Below are 21,965 nucleotides of genomic sequence, written 5' to 3'. Positions count from 1 at the left end.
TTGCTACACTCAGACTCCGTGCTTGCGAGAGGGGAAGTATTGCCTCCTAGAGGCACCCAGGGGGGTGTGCTATATGAGTGTCCCAGGTCACTGGGGGTGGGCTCGAGCCGGTTATGCATTGTGTTACTGAAACGGAACCCCTGGATACTGAACCCGGCCCTTGTTGCTGCCAACTCAGAGGGGCAGAAGGGTTACATATATATATCTGTAAACAGTTAAAATTTGCTGTCTGCCTCCCCAACACCTCCTCCATTCCAGTGAGCATGGTCCATCTGGTGGCTTTCAAAAAGCAAGCTCTTCAGATGTGTTGAGACTAAGTAAGATGCTAGGAATGGAAACTACAAATAAGAAATGCAGATACAGAGAAGCTTTTAATTATATCAAACTCTTTTTTCTATAGGTAAATCTATATTGTAATTTTCCTTTCCTCACTATCTCCTAGTGTCTATTATAATAATCTGCTCTTCTTGTAATATTCCTAACAATTTCCCCAAGTTTGTTTTCCCCTTACAGAGAAGCACAGAGAAAAATGTGTAATGCCTGTTTACCATTACCTTACAAAATGGGTATAAAATATTACCACTTATGTAAACGAGTGGCTACTTCTGATTTGGTAATATTTTACATCTATTTTGCACAGGAGTAAGAGGCTACAGGAAAGCAAGTAGTGGTGAATCAGGCCTCAAGACTAATATTGCTTCCTTTCAATAAAGAACACGTTAAACACACAAGAGGGTGGGGGAGAATAAAGAAAGACAGACAGACAGCCAGACTCCAGCTTATCTACACTGGAGACACAATTCAGGCTCGTCAACAAAAATAAAAAGAATCCCCAAAGCGACACCATAAGCCACTAGCTTCTCAGTTCTAATGCACTTCCATGAGAAGCATAGTTACTTCTCCAATTGCCTGTTAACATGACTTAGTCTAGCATAAGTACACTGAATTGCTTGCTGTTGCAAAACCTATAAATCAAGTCTTCTCTCTGTGTTTTTGGCATGAGCAAGAAGCAATTTGGGGGAAAACCCCTCCCTCACAAAAAAAAAATTTCTGAAAGAGGCAGCCTGGGGACCAATGTTCAGGTACTTCAGCTTGGCTTTTCTCTGACATTCTCTAGCGCTCCTCAAAACAACTTGAGTCAGATGTTAATAGAAGAATCAGTAAGGAATAACTTTATAATTTTGGTACATGACCCCACTGTCATCAGCTCGGATTCTACTGATCTTAAAAGTTAAGTCTCTAACTTTAATGTGATTTACTAATATTTTGATGTGAAATGCCTGGTGAGAATGCAATATGGATAAAAGATCAATCCCGATGTTAAATATAACAATCTTATTTTTCTATAGCGTTAAGACCATTATAAAAATTTACTAAGTTTAACATCCAGTTTTCAAACACTTATTTAGATTTACATAAGAATTACATCTTACTTTGATCAGAGACTTTATACTGATTAAACTAAGAGTAAATGAAGTTAGAACTGCACATTTATAAACATATGCTAGTTCTTAGAACATGTATGAATTTATCTTACAGTAGAAAGTAATTAAATAAAATCCACAGTTCTGTAAATTAATGAGAGCAAAAACAGTGAAATCCCCATTTTCTAACAAATAGATTTTCAAATATAAAATATAAAGACAAATGCTGTAAACTAGTACATACAAGGTCTGTTCTGCATTCCAAAAATCCAAGACAAGATGCTTAGTCATACTCCAGACACTGTAAACAGCTAAATCTGAAACACGTGCTTAAAGTTCCAAGGACTTTCATTTTACCCCTGCAGTACTACATAAAAGATGCTTTGTTTTGTTTAAATTTACAATTGAAAAAACTTGCTATAAAAACATGTTTATTTTATCAAACCATACTATTTACCAAGAGATTTTATTAAGCAGGCACATTCTACAAAGAAACATGACGGGTTTGTCAGTTAACTTTAGAAATATTGTGATGGGCAAGACACTCGAAGAGAATTTGGCTACCGAGACACTGTAGTAGGGCCCGAACTAACAAAAACTAAGGTTTTGCAGCTTCTTTTGTCCTGCATCTTAAAAAGGAATATTGAAGTTGCCAAAAATCAAAGGAACGACATGTAGTGGGGGTGGAAAATAGGTTTTAAGCTATTCTCATGGATGTCACTTCTCCCATTTACTCTTAAGGAATATAATTGAGGAATGCTTTATGTTAATCAATAATGTATCCCTTTCACTTTGAACAAGTAATATATTTCCCAAAGAGAAGGAATATCTTGATCAAATATTTACTTCAAACAGATATACTCAACTACTCAGTTTAAATTCAGTTGGTGAGTGTGGATTATTCTCTCGCTCTCAAATAAAAGCTTTTCCTTTTAATCCACCTTTATATTTGACTTTCAGAATGCATGCTCAGGCATTAATCAGTTTTAGTACACTTACGAACATCAGCAGCTATATTACGAAAATGCCATTACATGTATAGCAATGTGTAGATCAAAACTTTAGGATCAGAGATTTAAAGACCTACATCTACATTTAGGCCTCTACTGACCTAATTTTTAGAAGCACAGAATGTCTACACCTCCTATTGAATTCATCAGGTTTTCAAAAGTTGCTAAATTGGAAGTGTTAACTTTAAGCATACAGGTTTTAAAATTTTATCTTTAGTCTTAGTGATGCAAATTTGATGATGATGATTTCAAAAACTCATAGGTTTGCTTTAAGATGGGGCTATAAATAAAACCCAGTGTTACATCCTGGAAACAATTAACATCATGGTAGGTTTAAAAACTTATTCCCATTTAAATTGGACCCAGTTCCCCTGGGGTCCCTCAGAATCAAGACTGAAAATTGCCCAGCATGTAGTATGTCGGAGCTGTCTGAGGAATGCTGGGATATGCACCCAGAGTGCGATATGCTACAATCAGTGCAGCACAGTACCATGACAGTGTAAATGTGGGGCAAACTGAAGGTTAAGTTATACTGTAGCAGCACTTCCAAAGTGCATACTCCCAGATGGAGTCTGATCAATCAAGTTATTCTGACTGAAATTACAATAAATTTTTTCAAATGTAGACTAAACTTCTAGGTAGGTTTTGAAAACTTCCAACAAAAACAGGTAGCTAAGATGTAACATGGTTTATTGAGAAACAGAGGATGTGTCACCTAAGAAGGAGAAGTGTGGCAATTTGTGGTTGCCTAAAGATAGTCCCTGCCCAAAAGACCTTAGACATTACCTATCTCTTAATATGTGTTTTTACGGTACCTCGCACAATGTGAGCCTTATCAAAATAGAGGTCTCTGTGTTGATGTAAGATAAATAATAATTAGGAATTTCTGGAGGTAGAAAATGGGTAGATGAGCACAGACTACCATACATGAATAGTAATTACTTTTAACCATACCTAGTTCTGAACCTAATTTCTTTGAATGAGAAAAGGCACTGTTCTTGTAGTGGGTACTAAATGCATAGCAAGTTAGAAGTCTTTAAACATGGCTAAATTGGAGGAGAAATAGTTTAAACATAGCACAAAAAATAAACGTTTCATTTGCACAACTCAGATGGCTTGGGTTTATTCAAAACTTATTTTTCAAGTCCTTTGGGCTTAGATTAAGACTTAAAAATTCATTACAAAAGAATTTTAAGTCATTACACAGTGAAAACAGGAATTAAAATGGAAGCCCACAAATTTTGACTACAAGGTCACTGTTGTGGCCCTATGATTTCAATGAAGCATGTCTGAGGAGAGGAAAGGCCAGTTACCTGTTCCGTAACTGGTGTTCTTCGAGATGTGTTGTTCATCACGTGCACCGGTGCCAGAAGTTTTTCCCTTAACAGTACCCATAGGAGGGAAGCACCGCTGCAATCCCGGGAGTGGTACCTCTATATCGCGCTATAAGGGGAGCCGTGCACTCCCCTCACCTTCGGTTACTTCTTGCCAGACAACTCCAACAGTAGCGTAGCTGGCGGGATTCCGCAGAAGCAGCTGCTTCCTGTCAGGCCGGCAGGCACAGAAGCAGTGCCTGCTGGCTGGCGCTGACAGCCACACAGCTGGAGGAGTCGTGGGGCGGCAGTGGCAGCCCGGCACGGAAGCGGCACCTGCCGGCCAGCGCTGCCCACCACATGGCCGGAGGAGCCGCAGGGCAGCAGACCGGCGTGGAAGCCATGCCTGCCGGCCGGCACTGCCCACCACACAGCCGGAGGAGCGCTGGGACAGGAACCAGGGACAGGCGGCAGCGCAGGAGGGAAGGTGAGTGGGGTGGGGTGGGGGGTCTGGTCTGGGGGTGTGGCCAGAGGAGGAGCCAAGGTGGCATGGCCAAGGGGGGCACCTTTTTTATGTTTTTTGCTCCCCCTACGCTGAAAACCTGGCTACGCCACTGAGGGCGGGATGTGGAATACACCTGAGCAACACATCTCAAAGAATGCCAGTTACGGAACAGGTAACTGTCCTTTCTTCTTTGAGTGATTGCTCATGTGTATTCCACAGTTGGTGACTCCAAGCTATGTCTGATGGAGGTGGGTAGGAGTTTCCGGGTTTCCAGGACACAGTACTGCCCTACCAAACCCAGCGTCATCCCGTGCTTGGGAAACGATCGCATAATGCGAAGAAAAGGTGTGGACAGATGACCATATATGTCCTGCATAGGGACGTGAGCTACATAGGTGGCCAATGAATCCTGAGCTCTCATAGAATGAGCCTTAACGATAGCTGGCGGGGGAAACCCTGCCAGGTCATAACATGGGCATATGCACAAGGTGATCCAGTGTGAAAGGTGCTGGGTAGAAATCGGCTGTCCCCTCATCCATTCAGCCGATGCAATGAACAGCTGCGAGGATTTCCAGAATGGCCTGGTTCGGTCTAGGTAAAAAGCCAACATCCTACACACATTTAGCATGTGTAGGTGGCGCTCCTTGTTGGAGGAATGGGGCTTAGGACAGAGTACCGGTAGGAAAATGTCCTGATCCATATGGAAGGTGGAGACCACCTTCGGAAGAAAAGCAAGATGTGAGCAAAGCTGAACCTTATCCTTGTGGAAGACTGCACATGGGGGTTCCGAGGTCAAGGTCCTAAGCTCCGAGACATGTTGGGTTGATGTAATGGCCACAAGGAATGCTACTTTCCATGATAGGCGAGACCAGGAACACGTGGCCAAGGGCTCAGATGGAGGACCTGTGAGGCGGGATAACACTAGGTTTAGATCCCATTGTGGCATGGGAGTCCTAGCATATGGGAATGAACGATCTAGGCCCTTTAGAAAGCAGGAGGTCATACTTAGGAAAAGACCAAGTGACCCTGAAAGGGGGGTGAAAGGCTCATATGGCCACCAACCGCACCCTGATGGAGGCAGGAGCGAGCCCTTGGGTCCTAAGGGACAGGAAGTAATCAAGAATGAGTTGGAGCGATGCGGATGATGGGGAAGTTCCCCATTCCCCCACCCACCTAGAGAACCTAGACTGTTTGGCCAGGTAAGTCCGTCGCGTGGATGGCTTTCTGCTTTCCAACAGAACTTGTTTTATGTGCTCTGAACACCTCCCCTCCTCCTCATCTAACCACAGAGCAACCACACTGTCAGGGGAAGCGTGGCCAGGTTGGGGTGGAGAAGGCATCCCCCTTCCTGGAAGAGGAGATCCGGGAGAAGCGGCAGCCTCCGCAGAGGAGCCGCTAAGTGTTGCGGGAGGGTCCCATACCAGTGTTGACGGGCTCAATCTGGGGCTATGAGGATGACCCACGTCCTGTCCGCTTTTACTTTTTGCAGGACTTTGACTATCGGGGGGAAAGGTGAGAAGGCATAGAAAAGTTGGCCTGACCACCAGAGGAGGGTGTCCAAGATCGTCCCCCTTCCCGCCCCTCTCCTAGAGCAGAACTGGGGGCAGTGGAGGCCATCGAACGGGCTGCTGTGTCTGCCACATCTGATGCTGCCCAGAGTGCTGCTTTCACTGCTGATGCTCCTTCCTCTAACAAAGCCCTGAACTCCTTTTTGTCCTGCTCCAGGAGGAGGGGTTCAAACTTTGGTAGGGACCCCCATAAACTGAAGTCATATCGACTTAGAAGGGCTTGGTGATAGGCCACCCTGAGCTGGAAACTTGCCGAGGAATAAACCTTCCTACCAAACATGTCCAGTCCCCTGGCATCTTTGTTCTTAGGGGTGGGTGCGGGCTGACCGTAACATTCTCAGTGGTTAACCGACTCTACCATCAGGGAGTTAGGTGCCAGGTGGGAGTACAGGTGTTCACGGCCCTTAGCTGGCATGAAGTATTTCCTCTCTGCTTTCTTGGAGATAGGGGCCAAGGAAGCTGGGGTTTGCCACAGGGTAGTCAAGATATTGGTGGGGAGGTAGGGCCACACAGCCTGGTGCAGAGGACGACAGTACATTAAAGAGAGAATCAGACAGCTACTCCATCTCCTCAGCCTGGAGCTGGAGATTGGATGCCACCTGCTTAAGGAGTTCTTGGTGAGCCTTGAAGTCCTCTTGTGGGACGGGTGGTGGTGCAGCTATGATATCCTCCGGTGAGGGGACCGGCACAGAGCCTAGGGTGTCAGATGATACCGGTGGGTCAGTCCCCAGGTTAGAGTCCAGGCACGGTGCTGTCGGCTCAGGACCTGTTGATTTCTCCCTCTGTCATGGAGGGGAGGCCGAAGGGGCCTGCGACACTGCTCCAGTCACCGAGCGGAGTCTCACCTGGGTGGGCATTTGCGGCCACAGTGCCCATTGACACCACTGCCCTTGCCACAGTGTTCCGTGCCACTGACCGACTTGGGCGCCAGGCGGTGCAGTTTGCTCTTGCAGAGCCGCATGACTTGGAGACAGGCAGCTGGGTACTGATGCAGAGGTCACTGATGACTGCATGGTACCGGAGAAGCAACATGAGCGATGGTGCCCATGATGGTGCTGTCCACATGACCAGGACCTCGAGGACTTAGATCAGTACCCATCCAAGGTGCTGCTCCTGTACTTGCCCCGGTGGCCGAAGCTATGACACTTTGGTGCCGATGAATCATGAGATGAGTCCTGTGCGTGTAGTCTGGTAGAGTGGGAGCTCAAGTCGGAGTGTCTATGTTAGCGGCGACGAGATAAGCTTTGATGCAAAGAGGAGCGTCAGTGCCGCTTATCCCGATGCCTGTGTCCCCAGTCATGGGGCTCTCTCGCGGGCAGCAAACTGGTCAGCCTAAGCGGGGTAGAGGGCTGGCGTGAGCTGTGGGAAAACCGTGGCGAGTGGTTCTTGGAGAAGGGACTGTGCCGTGTCGGGGAGGGTTGTTGTGCTCCCAGTGGCAGCTTCCCTTGAGACTGGGGGCTCGTTTCAGGAGGCGCCCCGGGTACCAGGAGGGTTAAAATGTCAGGCATGGCCTGTGCCGCCTCTGGCATCAACAACATCCTCACCACAGGGGAGGCACGCACAGATGGTACCGGGCTGATCCGCTCAATGGAAGTAGGATGCCTGGGGCCCGAAGGGGATCGCAGGCTGCCCAGGTCAAGTCCGGCCTCACTCCCATCTTTCTTTCGGCGCCACTGAGTCTTCCCTTGCTTCTTTGAAGGGGAGCGGTACTGGCTAGTGGAGGGGACTTCACTCCGTACCGAAGACACGGTGCCAGGCACCGTATCCATTCGGCATGCCGGTGCCCGGGTCAGTGCTGATTCCGTTAGGAGGGCGTGAAGTCTAATGTCCCTCTCCCTCTTAGTCCACGGTTTGAAAGATCTACAGATCCTACAGTGCTCACTTACGAGGGTCTCGCCCAAGCAGCGGAGACACTGCATGTGTGGATCACTTCTTGGCATAGAACTGCGACAGGAGTCACATGACTTGAAGCCTGGGGCACAGAGCATGCCCCAAGCCCAGACGACTAACTGGAGAAACTATTCAACTATTGAAGAACTGTATTACTAAGGCTAACTAGAGAAGCTGCAGCAAGGCTGGAGCACGAAGTTCTGACTACTTTCAGTGGTGGCAAGAAGGAACTGAGGGTCTGGCGGAGTGTGCAGCTCCCCTTATAGCACGATATAGAGGTGCCACTCCAGGGGTTGCAGCGGTGCTCCCCTCCTACGGGTACTGCTAAGGGAAAAACTTCCGGCACCGGTGCACGTGGCGAGCACGCATATCTACTGTGGAATACACATGAGCAATCACTCAAAGAAGAAGCCATTTTCCAAAAGTTCAGAAACGAACTAGCTGCACTTTTAACCTCAAAGAAACACGTTACTTGTACAACTAGTACCTCTCTCACTTGTTTTGGAAAAAAAAGTTTACAGGACAGAATTGAGTAATTCGTGTTAAAACACACCTGTAAGTTAAGCTATAATTTTACTACAGTTCCAAAATTTTTCTATTACCAATGATTTGCAACTAAAGTTCTTACTTCTTACCAGTCTGAGGAATGTTAATTTAAGATTAAGAATAATTTATGTATGCACTAGTACCAGTAGCCGAGAATGTGTCTTCACATTTCATTCAATCAATTTGGAATTATCCTCAAAAAAAAAAGAAAGAAAGAAAGAAAGAAAGAAAGAAAGAAAGAAAGAAAGAAAGAAAGTGTACAAAAATGTCTAAACATACCAAGAGAGAGAAGATGGACAAGGTAAAGGTGTTAACTTCCCACTTCACCTTGAATTGTCTCTTGCAACGTGTTAACTACTTATCTGTTCTACCTTGTATTCTGTGATACTCCAAGTACCTCAGACCTGAAGAAGAGCTCTTTGTAAGCCTGAAAGCTTGTCTCTCTCTCCAACAGAAGTTGGTCCAATAAAAGATACTACCCTCATCCATCTTGTCTTACTAATATTTTGGGACCAACATGGATATATGAACACTGTCAATGTTTGAAGGCAGAAAAATATGTTGCAACTGAAGAGTGACTTTTCGAGTCTTCTTGAAGTAAACTACTTTATTTCTAGTAAAACTATAAAGACACCAATATTGCAAATTGTAATTCAACCATAAATATATTTTGCATATAAATACATATTATAATATATATTTGAAATGATGCTTGCTATGGGTTGAAGAAGCAATTCAACTACCAATTCAAAATGAATCTAAATTAACAAAGAATGGGTGACTTTTTTAGTTAGCATAGTAACATACCTTTAAGCGGATCGTGCTCTGCTCTCATGATGTCAATAAGAGAGTTTTCCAATGAGTGCATATTCAGACTGTCATACATTCTATTTCGATCCTAAAAGGGAACAAAATTTCTTAGTACTGGAGTACAAAAATTGTACTTTTTAAACATGGAAACTTGATAGGAAGACTGAGACTACTCTGAAGTAGTGCACTCATAATGTGGTGACGGATAGCAGTGTAAAAGCCAAAGGTGGTGAAAATGGACTTGCAGTTGAACACTATTGCTTGTTAGTCTGAATATAAAACTTTCCTGAAAGTAGCTTTTATGACATCCAAATATAAAACCAGATATGCACTTTGAATCTGGAAAAGGTATAGTTCAACATCTTTTCCTTCACGTCAAATTATATACACATTATACAGACATACATACATATACGCACATTTAAAGATTATCATCAAAAATCAAACACTCAAAACTTTAAGAAATGTCACAATTAAGATGACACAGCCTCAATTCAAGGCCCTTTTGTGTATGCATAATGATAAACATTTAATTACATGACCACATAATTATTTTTTAAACGGGTCCCTTGCCTCATTCAGTGCACAGAGTGGACCTGATCTGGGGATGAACCAGGTGTACATAATGAAGATTTGTTTCTAGGATCCTATCACAGAGTTCACCACTTACTTTTCTCTCTCTCTCTCTCTCTCTCTCTCCCCCTCTCAGTATTCGACTGCTCCCTTCCTGGTCTCTCAAAATAGATGGGTAAATTTTGTTAGGGACTCCTGCTTCCACAAACTCCTCCATGAGTTTCACAGCTGTTTCTAAGGTGATGGGCTGGTGTCTCTGCACCCAAATCCTCAGCAAGACACTGCCTCTTTGTAGCTTGGCCCTCTGGCCAGGCCACAATAACTTTTGCTTTCTAGGATTTCGAAGCCCAGCTGGCCCACCTACCACTCCTGATTCCAGCTCAGACACCCTATCACTAGCAACCATGGCATATGAAATTCCAGACTGTTGCTGTTTTTCTGGTGTCCTTGTTACTTTTCCTTATCTTCTGGCCTACCCTTAGGTTACTACTGGAGCATTCCCATCTCCCTGTGGCTATTTTGCCCCTCAGGGTTCTTGCCAGAGTCTATAATCCAAATCAGGATCCCAGGGCTTACTCTCCTCCTAGACCTCTTTCCTCTTTGTCTCTTGCCTACTCCCCTCTTCTTTGGGGAGTGACTGTGGAGTTCCTTCTTACAGCCCTCTCTTATCACCATCTTCCTCTCTTTATGACTGTCCCAGCTCCTCTGACACTTGGGTTTCATCAGCCATTTGGCCTTATCAGTCCTAACTCTCCTCCAGGTGCAGCCTGTCACAGGGTTAATTGGCCCTTTTTACTTAGTCAAGCCTTGTGTGGAGTAGACACTCCAACACAGATTCCCAATTCATTTGCTGCAAAAGTTGGAAGGTGTATATTGAATGAGGCAGAGGATTATGAAGAAGGATGGTGCCTTAGTTAGAGGTTGAATGCTGCCCTGAGAATTGGATTTCCTCTCTGCCTCTGCCACAGAGTTCCTGTGTTATGTTGGGCAAGTCACTTAAAGCAAACATTTCACAGGTGGCCAGTAACTATGCACTCCTCCTTTTTGGGTATGTGACTCACGACTCTGTGGTCTCATTTGGAGAAGTGTTAAATGCTCATAGCTGCAACCAAAGTCTGGAGAGTTGTGTTTTCAATATATGAAGTTATTATGCCAAGTAGACCGAAAAAATAATCAGGTCCTAGGTGTCTCAAATTGAGCAAAGTTAGTGTATAATTTTTACCTTAATCTCTGTGCTTCAGTTCCCCATTTGCAAAATGGGGATAAGAATCCCCCTCATTTCACAGGGGGCAACAGAATTAATTCATTTATATTTGTGAACCAGATACCATAGCGATGAGCGCCACAAAAAACTCCCTGAAGAAATTAATAATTCCGTCTTTGGAGTAGGGTTTGAATAGCATGCAGTAAATAAGGCACAGGTCCACTCACTGAACAATGTAGAAAAGGAGAATACTAAATAGCTGCTCACTAAGGGCTGGTCTACACTGGCGGGGGCGGGGGGGGGAGGAGTTACCTGGCTGTCCTCACGGCGGCAAGTGTACTGCCGTGGCTCCCGTCGACACTGTTTACTCCTCCTGCCGAGGTGGAGTACGGGCGCCAATTCGCGGATTGATTTATTGCGTCTAGATGAGACGCAATAAATCGATCCGTGATAGATTGATTACTACCCCCAATCCGGCGGATAGTATAGATGTACCCTAAGTGAGCATCATTTGTTTTGTGCACTGAATGAAGCAAGAAAAAAAAAGTTTAATAATTTCATTAAAGACCATGTTATTGCAAATGTACAAAAGGAACAGGTTAAGATTGCACAGGCAATAAGCTTGTCCTACAGAAGCAACAAAGTGTGCACCCTCTAGCTTTACAACTTTTAGCATATTAGAGCTGATTGGAAATTTTCCCCATCAATGTTTTTCAACAAAAATGTAGGTTCTGAGGGGAAAAAAAATCAATTTTCCACAGGAAAACTATAGGAATTGTATTGTCAGTGACAGTGAAATAAGTTAGATCAAAAGAAATCCAACATACAACTTCTGATTTACTGGCTAGGAAGCTACAGACAGAATACTATACTTAAACATATCTGAAAATACCAGTAAGATTTTGAAATTCATAACCAGTAGTAAAGACTATGCAACCAGTTGCCATTATTCAAGTATTTGTAGCTCATGTGGCATTTAATACATCTACGTAACAAAGTTCTAGTTCAAGTGTTTTACAGTTTAGATTCTTTTGGTTAGAATATTGCCACATGACTATAGAGGTGACAGAAAGAATAAAGTTCTTCCTGTTAAAGGGCAGATTGTGACACTAGCTCTTTTTGGGATGGTGAAAAACTGTTAATCCCGGAAGGAATTTTGACTGACTTGACTAGAAGTCCCCTGGTAAAGATAGGAAAGAATACTATAGAATAGGGGCTCTACTATCCTTGGGATCCCCTTGTAAACACATTGAATGGTCAATATTCAGGGGTCACAGTCCTGCCCTTTATATCACTCCCTTTTGAGTACCTACCCTAAGCGTGTCTTGCCCCTGCAAGGAAGTTTAAAAAGTGTGGAAGGAAGGAAGAAAGGACCATTGTACCACCATGTCCACTATACCCCTGAGCAAGACCAGCCATAATGTGTTCTTAAAATGTTTATCATTCATTTTTCAAACATCTGAAAATAAAAAGCACCTAATTACTGCACAAAACACAAACAACACTAGCTGGGACACCAAAATAAACATCTAGATATCTAATCTGGCCAAATCCTAACCTTCTACAAAATAATAAAGCCTACAAAATACACAAACATTTAGCCTTGCCTTGAAAGATGCCAACAATGAGCTTTGGCAGACATCTAGGGAGTAAGCATTCAAAATTGACAAGCCGCTCCTAGCCATACACTCAACTATACACTGTAATCAGCTAGTCCCAACTTGACTGTCCTTGGGATAGTAGAAACTTCTTTGGGTACAGGGCCCAATTTTAAGTCTTTGTTCAAGTAAGCTTTATCAATGTAAAAGTTTGAAGCATAATCCCTAAACAGGCAGCCAATACAGCTTTACAGATTACAGGTATCAAGTGTAGGCCTTTGCTTTCTAAGTCAGCACCAAAAAGTGTTGCTATAATAAGAGGGTGTGTGTGGGTGTGTGTGTGTGTGCGTGAGTGTGTGTGTGAGAGAGAGAAAGTCACCACATCAAGCTTGACGTCCAGAAGGAAAGGTTACAACTAGTTTTTTGAAAGGGGATAGTGTTAACCACTAACACATGTTCAGCTTAGTCAAGTAACTCATGTTACAAATCTTCTTGTATCCATGTATCAATTTGCTGAAGTAGTGACAATGCAGACTGAATCAGTAGTAATATGGAGAGAATATCTTGCAGGTATAATACTTTATGTTGGCCTGATGTTTTTGTAAAGAACTTTGTCAAAGGTGACTTTGAGACTAACAGACCAATCAACCACAGAAAATAAGAGAGTAAACAATACCGTGCTTGTAGAGATGGCAGAATACGTTAGTTTGAACACTAATACACTATTGAGATGTCTCAAGCAGCTGATAATTATACAAGAAATAGACAAGAAGTTCTGGAAAAATGCATCACGAAACTAACAATACACTTGCATCAATGATGTTTTCATCCTCTTGACAGAAGACATAAGCTCTCTCATAGATTTCTATCACAACTTCATCACCACCCTTCCATCAAACTCTCTAGAACACTGCCACACTAGCATCAATTTCTTGGACAGCACAATTAGCTTAAACAATGGAACCCTACTAACCACCATATCAAGAACGCACCAAGCACCCCAAAATTTCTTATCTACAGACATGCACGCAGATCTCTCAGAATTTTCTCTGAAGAGAAAGTTCAGGATATACACCTAAACACACTTAAAGCCACCTTCACTAAACCAGGACACTCCACCAGAGAAGTAGATCGCATCATGGAACGGGCCACGCAAATACCTTGGAAAAGCCTAGTTCAACACAGAAATAACCCCACTGACAGCACACCCCCAAATGTCATTACCACCTCACACTGGAACCCATACAGGGGATCAAACAATTACAATCCATATTTGATGGGAATTACATCCCGAAATAAATCTTTCCCAAACCCCCTCAGGCCTTCAAACCACCCTCCAACCTCACCAAGGTCATCATCAGATACAAGCTTCCCACAGACCACCACACCAACTCCAAGTGGCACCCGACCCTGCCAGAACAACAGATGAAAAATCTGCAAACGTATCTCCACTGCTAAAATGATCAATAGCCTGGCACAACACACCTTCCAAGATTCATGGGTCCTACATATGCGTACCACAATGTGTGGTCTACCTTATCAAGTGCATTAAAATGTCCCAACATCTATGTGGGGTGAAACCAGACAATCACTACATTCTCAAATGAAGTCACACAGGAAAATGATAAAAAAGACAAAAAACACCGTATCACCCACAGGAGAACACAAAGCATTCACTCTACAGTTGATCTTTCAATACTCATCCTCCAAGGAAACCTGCACAACACCTTCAAAAGATGATCCTGGGAACATACATTCCTATGCCCAATGGTCTGTGATGGGATGTTAGATGGGGTGGGATTGAGTTACTACACAGAATTCTTTCCTGGGTGCTGGCTGGTGAATCTTGCCCACATGCTCAGGGTTTAAATGATCGCCATATTTGGGGTCCGGAAGGAATTTTCCTTCAGGGAAGATTGGCAGAGGCCCTGGATATTTTTCACCTTCCTCTGCAGCATGGGGCACGGGTCATTTGCTGGAAGATTCTCTGCACCCTGAGGTCTTCAAACCACGATATGAGGACTTCAATAACTCAGACATAGGTTAGGGGTTTGTTACAGGAGTGGGTGGATGAGATTCTGTGGCCTGCATTGTGCAGGTCAGACTAGATGATCATAATGGTCCCTTCTGATGTTAGAGTCTATAACTGCTAGACACCAAAAACCATTGACTCAACGGGGACACTGGTTTTATGGCTCATTACAACTATCTGTAACACCCCACCCTCCTGCTACCTTTAACTGCCCACTTCTAACCCTTGATGCATAACAATCTATCACTCAGTTGCCCACTTCATTTCACGTGACCACCTGCTGTGTGTTATCCCTTTTGAGTCAGTCTGTCCCGATTTGCAGTTAGCTCACTTTGCTTCCTTCCCCAAATCTGAAGAAGCTCTCTCAAAAGCTTGCACCTTCCACCAACATAAGTTGGGCCAATAGAAGATAATTACATAACCTAATTTGGGTCACCAAAAATTCTTCACAAGCGTTGTAATGAGTTTCTTGTATTACAAAAAATAGCACAGTGAATTTATTGCCTGATTCTCTTATTAGCTTTTCATTGTTTTGAATATAGAAGTGCTTGAATCCTGCTTGATCTAATCTTCTGGTGCTTCAATAGCTTCTCAGTTTTAAAATACAACACAATGAACTGAAATTGAAAGTTTACACCAAACCAACTTAGTCTCAAAAGGTACCCTCAATTCCGCTACAAGCTATAATTGGGTTCGTTTTAAGGCTCTTACAATAAGGAAAATATTTTAGAGAAAACTTGATCTGTCAGCTGACTTTTCAGAAGCTATGTTTAAAAGTTGTTTACACAGTAGAAGCATCAAGTATTCTAACCATCAGATGCAATATGTCACTAGAAGTCCTGTCAGTCAACTTAGCACAAAAGTAGTACACTAACAGAATACATATTCAGGAGTTAAATTTTTCAGCAGATCTAAAACTAGGGGGTCAGGACTTTACATTTTCTCTAAGGCACCAATCTCACCACTAACTGAAAAAGCACATACAAATTAGCCACTTCATTTTTACCTATCCCTTGGATTTCATGCATTTATTGATTCCACCAAACTCAACCTTATTTCTACTAATCTCTCTTTCACACTTTGTTTACCACTTAGTTTCCTCCAACCTTTCTCATTTAAAAAGAACGTATCAGGTGTAATCTTCCTGGTTGAGGAGATCTGAATGTTAGTACTTCTAGACTTGAGTTAAAAAGGCCCTTTCTTTAGTCACCCAGATAATACTCCTAGCACAATGTGCAATCTTACTTTGGAGGCAGTGTGCTGCTTCTCATATCACCAATGGTCAAGGAAGTGAAAAACCATATTTGATTCCCAACTAATACGTCTTCAAAACAAGGCCCTCTATTCCTTTCAATTTCTGATACATTCCCACTAGCACCAGCAAAACTGATAAGAATTGACTCTAGGAAAATGCTCTATACATTCGCAATTTTGTCCTAAAACTCTCCAGATCATTTAAAAAAAAAATGTGTGTAAGAGATGTGGAGTTCTCAGGTACCATATGCTATATAAATCCTCTTTTTTCTAGAGCCATTGTTCTTGGTAGAATGTATTTAAGACTTCTAAATAAATCCATACATATGTTATGCAAAGACTACCTTGGCTTTTCAATTATCAGAGTAATTAATTACTTGGAGAAGTTCAATACACACTGCAGGCACATCCCACAATGCTCATTAGATGTCACTATTAGGCACAATGCAATTAGTCTAGGAAACCATGGAAAAAATCTAAACTATCATAAGCAGCCTTTGCTAATCTTTACCAAGCTTCTCAAAAATGAATTATTAAAGTTCGGCTCCCATTTAATTTTAGGAACATGTTCCAAAATCTTGGCCTTTAAAAGCATTTCAGATGAGCTAAAAATACACTAAAAAACAAATCCTTTCAGAAAACCTTATTTCAAACAAATCTTGATGTTCTGAGGAAGCCTACCATGATCTACTTCATAATAAAGCAAACATAATATAATGAAAAAGAAAATGAGCTTAAGAGTAAGATTTTTGGTGACGAGCAAGATTTTATAGTGAATTCAACTCTTGCTACACCAAAAATATTAATTTAAATGATTATTTTAAGCTAACCACGTCCCATCTGTTTCACCCTCTTCCTAATCAACCTTAAACTCAAAAAGATCTTAGTTTCTATACCCAAAAAAATTAGTGACTTTCAATAAACTGTATGTATGTTTCTATTACATTTTGTTAAAGCTTGGAGACAATGGGTGAGTGCCAATAAAGTGAAATGTCCAGCTTACAAACAGTACATTTTTAGGAAGCTATTTCTATACATGTACATTGGTAGAGGACTCCCCATCATAATTACATTGGTTAAGCAAGTATTATTAAAAACTAATCAAATGTGTATCTTAACTAGAAAAATAAAAATAATTGAAAGCTTGAAGCCATTAAGGATCCATAACAGTCATAGGCATCCTGCTGAGACAATAACTTGTCAGTACATACTGAGAAACTGCAAATGTAAAGCCTATAGCTCATGACAGTTTAGCTCTATGGAAACTGGACAGAAGGCTTACGAAAAGTAGAAACAGGAAAATTACCTCAGTAAGGAAAGTAGGTTACCACTACCCACAAACATAAAGTAGCTAACAAATATAACATTTAGCAGATATCTAGGGGCAGTCATCCTGAGAATACCAAACATGTTTTCAAGTTAAGATCACATTACTGCATATATAAATACATCTTTACCTCAATATAACACTGTCCCGAGGAGCCAAAAAATCTTATTGTGTTATAGGTGAAACCGCATTATATTGAACTTGCGTTGATCCACCAGAGTATGCAGCCCCACCTCCCTGGAGCACTGCTTTACCATGTTATATCGGAGTAGAGGTGTATTTACAGAAAAGGTCCCATAACAAAATGACAGTTCTGTTACCCAGCTATACAAGCCATTTTTGCTGAAATATTTATCTATGAAGACAAATAGCATTCACTACACCCATACCCAAGTGGTCCAGGTTAAGAAAAGACATTGACATACTGGAAGCAATCCAGACAGACTACAAAGATGATTAAAGGCTTGGCAGGATTGACCCATGAGGAAAGCCTAAAAAACCTGTGTGCGCATAGCATGGTCAAAACAACTAAACGGACAATAAACTGAACATTTGGAGGGTGTCAGCATGAAGGGGGAAGTTGTTCAAGAGTTTAAAAAAAAATAATGAAGAATAGTTGTTTGAAACTGAGAAAAGCAAAATTTAGACTAAACATCGTCAGGAAAAGTTTTCTATCACCCACAAAATAGTCTTTCAAATGTGGCAGTAAAATCTAGTGATTTAAACCTGGAAAAGCTCATAATCTCAGAGAACAATTATGGTTTGGCAATGAGATGGGTTGGACAATATAAAATGTCTTTCATTGCTAACTCTTAGGTAACTAGAATCATAATGTATACAGTATTGCTCCATTAGCCTGGTTGACAAACATTTTGCTGAGCAACAAGAGATAGCCCTTACATAAGTTCTTGCATATGTTAATAAAACAAAGGATGTGCTTTAAATATATTCTTCCAATATTTTATAACCTGTGTAAGTTAAGCAACACAGGTAAGAATGTTTAGTTCTTGTTAATACATTTGTGGCTTTAAGCCTAAGAGACTTGGTCCATCAATTTTGTTCAGTATTCTGAACATCTATATGCAAGTTTGAAATTTAAAAATTGTCCATTCAGAGTCCTTGATCCTGAAATTGACAGCTTGTAGGTGGACTGCTGCTGCACCAAGCTGAGCTGGACTGAAGGGTTCTGCTTACAGGGCAGCAGTCCTTCTGAAAAAAACTGAGGCCTAAATCTACTAGGCGCAGGTAACTAGTCTAAAGCACAGTACAATCTGAATGAAGGCAACTTTCCTCCAAAAAATAATTGCCTAAAGCTGGACTCCTAAATCCACGTTTTAAACACCTAAACAAGCTATCTGAATTCAAAAAGTGCTGAAATATAAACTCTCCCACAGACTTATGAGGGCAGCTAGGTGCTCAGCACTTCTGAAAATCAGGCCATTTAACTAGGTGCCTAAATATGGACTTAAAAGAATAACTTTAAACACTTATTTTTGAAAGTCTTGGTTAATGTTTTAAATGTTACGACAAGTCTTTAACAATTGGATTCTAGCCTAAATATATTAACATGGATTTTGTTATCAAATATTGTCAATTACAAATATTGAAAAAACTTATATCTTGAAAATCCAAAATTAAGTTAACCCTCTTTGACTTGAGCAAACTCTGATAAATTATTCTTTTGCTGTCTCTAGAGTATTAAAAAATAATGTAACAACATCTGGTGTGAAGTACAACTCAAACTTATCTGAAAACACCTGAAACTGTGCTTTATTTCACTGAATATTTCAAATTTCAGTATCTGAATTAAAAAAAAAAAAAAAAAAAGAGGGACAACCAAGGTAACCAGAAAAAATATCTGCAGTAATATAGGTTTTATCTTACTGTCCAGAATCCCAAATTTCAGCAATAGGTTTCAGTAGTGAATAACAAAGCTCAGTCTCAAGGACAGTCCAAAGAAACAGGAAGGACAAATTAAGGTGAAAGACACCCAGACATGCAATGTATTTCCTGAACTCAAAGATACAGGAACAAAATTCAGATTCATTTTGGCAGAATGAAGTTTTATTTACATTTGTTCTTTCCAAGAGCATACAAATACTATTGACCTTTTAAGAAGTACTACACTTGTTTAAAATAATGTACTATCGAGATTCAGATAAAAAAATTATAAACCTGAAGGCCTTGTTTACATTTAAGTTTCTCTGTTTTAACTACACCAGTATACAATACTTAAAGCTACAAAACGCACAATGTAGATGAGTTTTACTGGCATAGATTATTCTGGTTCGCCAAAATAAAATAAACTATGGTGGTATAATGTGCCTTATACCAATATAACTGTATCTAGACTAGGGCTTTTACCAGCATAATTCTGCCAGTGTAAGAACAAAAAATTACAACCCTTAGAGCTATAGTCATGCCAGTAAAACTTAAGGCCTGGTCTACACGTAAATATTAGATCAACTTAGCTACATTGCTCAGGGCCGTGAAAGATTTCACACCCTTCACGACAGATGGGTCAATCTAACCTCCACCATAGATGCAGTTAGGCTGACGGAAGAATTATTCCATTGACCTAGCTACTGCCTCTTAGAGGTAAATTACCTACATCAACAGAAAACCCCCTTCCATCAATCCACTCCATATCGGCACAACTGCAGTACCACAGTTGTGCCACCATAGTGCAAAGCAGGCCAAAACGTCGGACTTTCAAACGCACTCAATGGTGGCCTAACTTTACCACTAGAGTGTTACCTCTAAGGTTAGCGTGAGTAGTTAGGCCAAAATTGAGCACTTTTCAAAATCCCATCTTAGCGATGCAATTCACCATTAGTGAATCCAACTTCACTGCAGTCAATGAAGTTCTATCCAGTTTGTGCACATAGGAAACTTATGCCTCAGTCTTATACTTAAAGAATACCAACAGTGAAACAGTTTGGTCTTCATTCCCCTCCTTTTTGTAAACTACATCAAAACGTAACATTTTAATAGTCATTAATATACACTGTTCACCGTACAGATGCTTAATACCAAACAATATTATGTATTAGAAATAACATCAACTCCCTGACCTTGTGTACATCGGGGACATGCTCTGATCTCAGCTACCAGTGTAGCTGCATCAGTGCAGACTCTGGGAATAAAGCAAAGTCTCAGATAATGAATAAGCTGCAACTGTTCAAATTGTGACGTATCTTGTCTATAATAGTGGTTTGCACTAGTGCAGCTACATGGGCTACTGCACACTGATGGCTACAATTATGGCAAGTCTCCACTGTAGACAAGGCCTGAAAATTCTTTACAAAAGTGACTTCCAATCTGTGATCCACTAGCGGTCTGCAAAGAGTTAGCAAATCTCATGGTGCTGGCTCATAATCATGCTTATATAATCATGCTTATATATCTTGCTTTAGATATAAGCATGATTATGATATAATCATGCTTATATCTAAAAAGCAAGATTTAAACATGTATTTTAACTATTTCTATATAAACTATTTTAGTAGTTGCAACACGGTGTTATGGGATCACAAATAGTAGCGAAAAAGATCTGCAAATTGTAAATGGGAGAGAACATGGTCAACAAGAGTCTCTACTAAGATTGAGAAACATTGGTTTAGGAGGACTACAGGCAAGTTTTATACATCTGTTCAATATAGTTACATTTAGCAGATGGCATAAGTTTAGTAATATTAAAATGTTTATTCAGTATCTGCTAAAATTGCTACTGTAACTTTAAGAATCAATCTGAATACCTCAACCTTTTATGGAAAGAGGCAAGCACTGCACAAATTAAGTAGACTGATGTTTGACTGTGTCACAACTGCCAACACAAGCCTAGATAGCATCACCAGTTCTAACTGAAGTTCAGCTTCTTTTTAACCATTTCACCATGATGTCTAAAATGTGTCAGTCAACACAGTGGGGAAGTGACCCCATGTAGGACAGAACTTAATAAAAATTGAAAAATTATGAACACAGTAATTCAATGCATCTTAATAAGAATACAGAAGACATCTATTTAATGTTTCTGCAATAAAACTGGTTAACACTGAAAGAGTTCAGATCACAATACTTGCAGTCTGTACTTTGACTATTCTTATAAAAGCAAATAAGCAAGATTTAAGCATAGCTAAACACTCTAGTTTATTACTTGACAAAACAAAATTCTTTGTCTCTCTCATGAAGCTGTTCAGCAGCCAGTTCAATTGTAGATACTAAATTTAAGTATGTCTATAATTCTGCTTTGAAGTTGTGAACACCAAGAACAAAAATATCAACACAAATTATAAATACGGTTGAACTTTAGATACTTTTTTCTACTCTGCTACCTATGATTGTTTAATTAAATGGAAATATTAGCTTTCTATATGCCAGGAGTAAAACAAATTTTGTTTAGATCTGAAAACAAGCTGCTTTATATTAAATGACTTCCTCTAAAAGTTTCAGCAAACTCAATATATACACACTTGCAAACTTATTAGACATACTGAATTACCGTATATTTGAAGTATATGCAAGTTTGTGCTTGGCTAGACACGCACTCCAATATATTCAGTGTTAGAGGGGTAGCCGTGTTAGTCTGGATCTGTAAGAGCAGCAGAGTGTCCTGTGGCACCTTATCGACTAACAGACGTATTGGAGCACGAGCTTTCGTGGGTGAATATCCACTTCGCCGGATGCATGTGACATGACATGCTCCAATACGTCTGTTAGTCTATAAGGTACAACAGGACTCTTTGCTACTCTAATATATTGTGGCAATTCTGTTCAAACTGAATAATAAAACACTAATATTCCTACCCAAATCATGAAATTGATTATTTTACAGGTGTCTACTTGAGAATGGGTTTTTTTAAAAAAAGATATTTCCACTGCAGAGCACCAGCTGTCTCAAGACGGCAACTC

General features: G+C 41.1%; 1 protein-coding gene across 5 annotated transcripts in view; it reads right to left on the bottom strand.

Moving 5' to 3' along the window:
- Positions 1-21,965, bottom strand: part of CPEB2 (cytoplasmic polyadenylation element binding protein 2) — a 99,578-nt gene that overhangs the window by 70,306 nt on the left and 7,307 nt on the right. For all 5 annotated transcript variants that reach the window (XM_030564418.1, XM_030564419.1, XM_030564421.1 and 2 more), the window contains exon 3: positions 9,064-9,154. In XM_030564418.1, the coding sequence (XP_030420278.1) occupies positions 9,064-9,154 (91 nt within the window). The remainder of the gene's footprint in view (positions 1-9,063; positions 9,155-21,965) is intronic.

The sequence above is a fragment of the Gopherus evgoodei genome, chromosome 5 (genome assembly GCF_007399415.2).
Source record: "Gopherus evgoodei ecotype Sinaloan lineage chromosome 5, rGopEvg1_v1.p, whole genome shotgun sequence".
In the NCBI taxonomy this organism is placed as follows: domain Eukaryota; kingdom Metazoa; phylum Chordata; order Testudines; family Testudinidae; genus Gopherus; species Gopherus evgoodei.
This window is presented reverse-complemented; position numbering and strand designations above follow the sequence as displayed.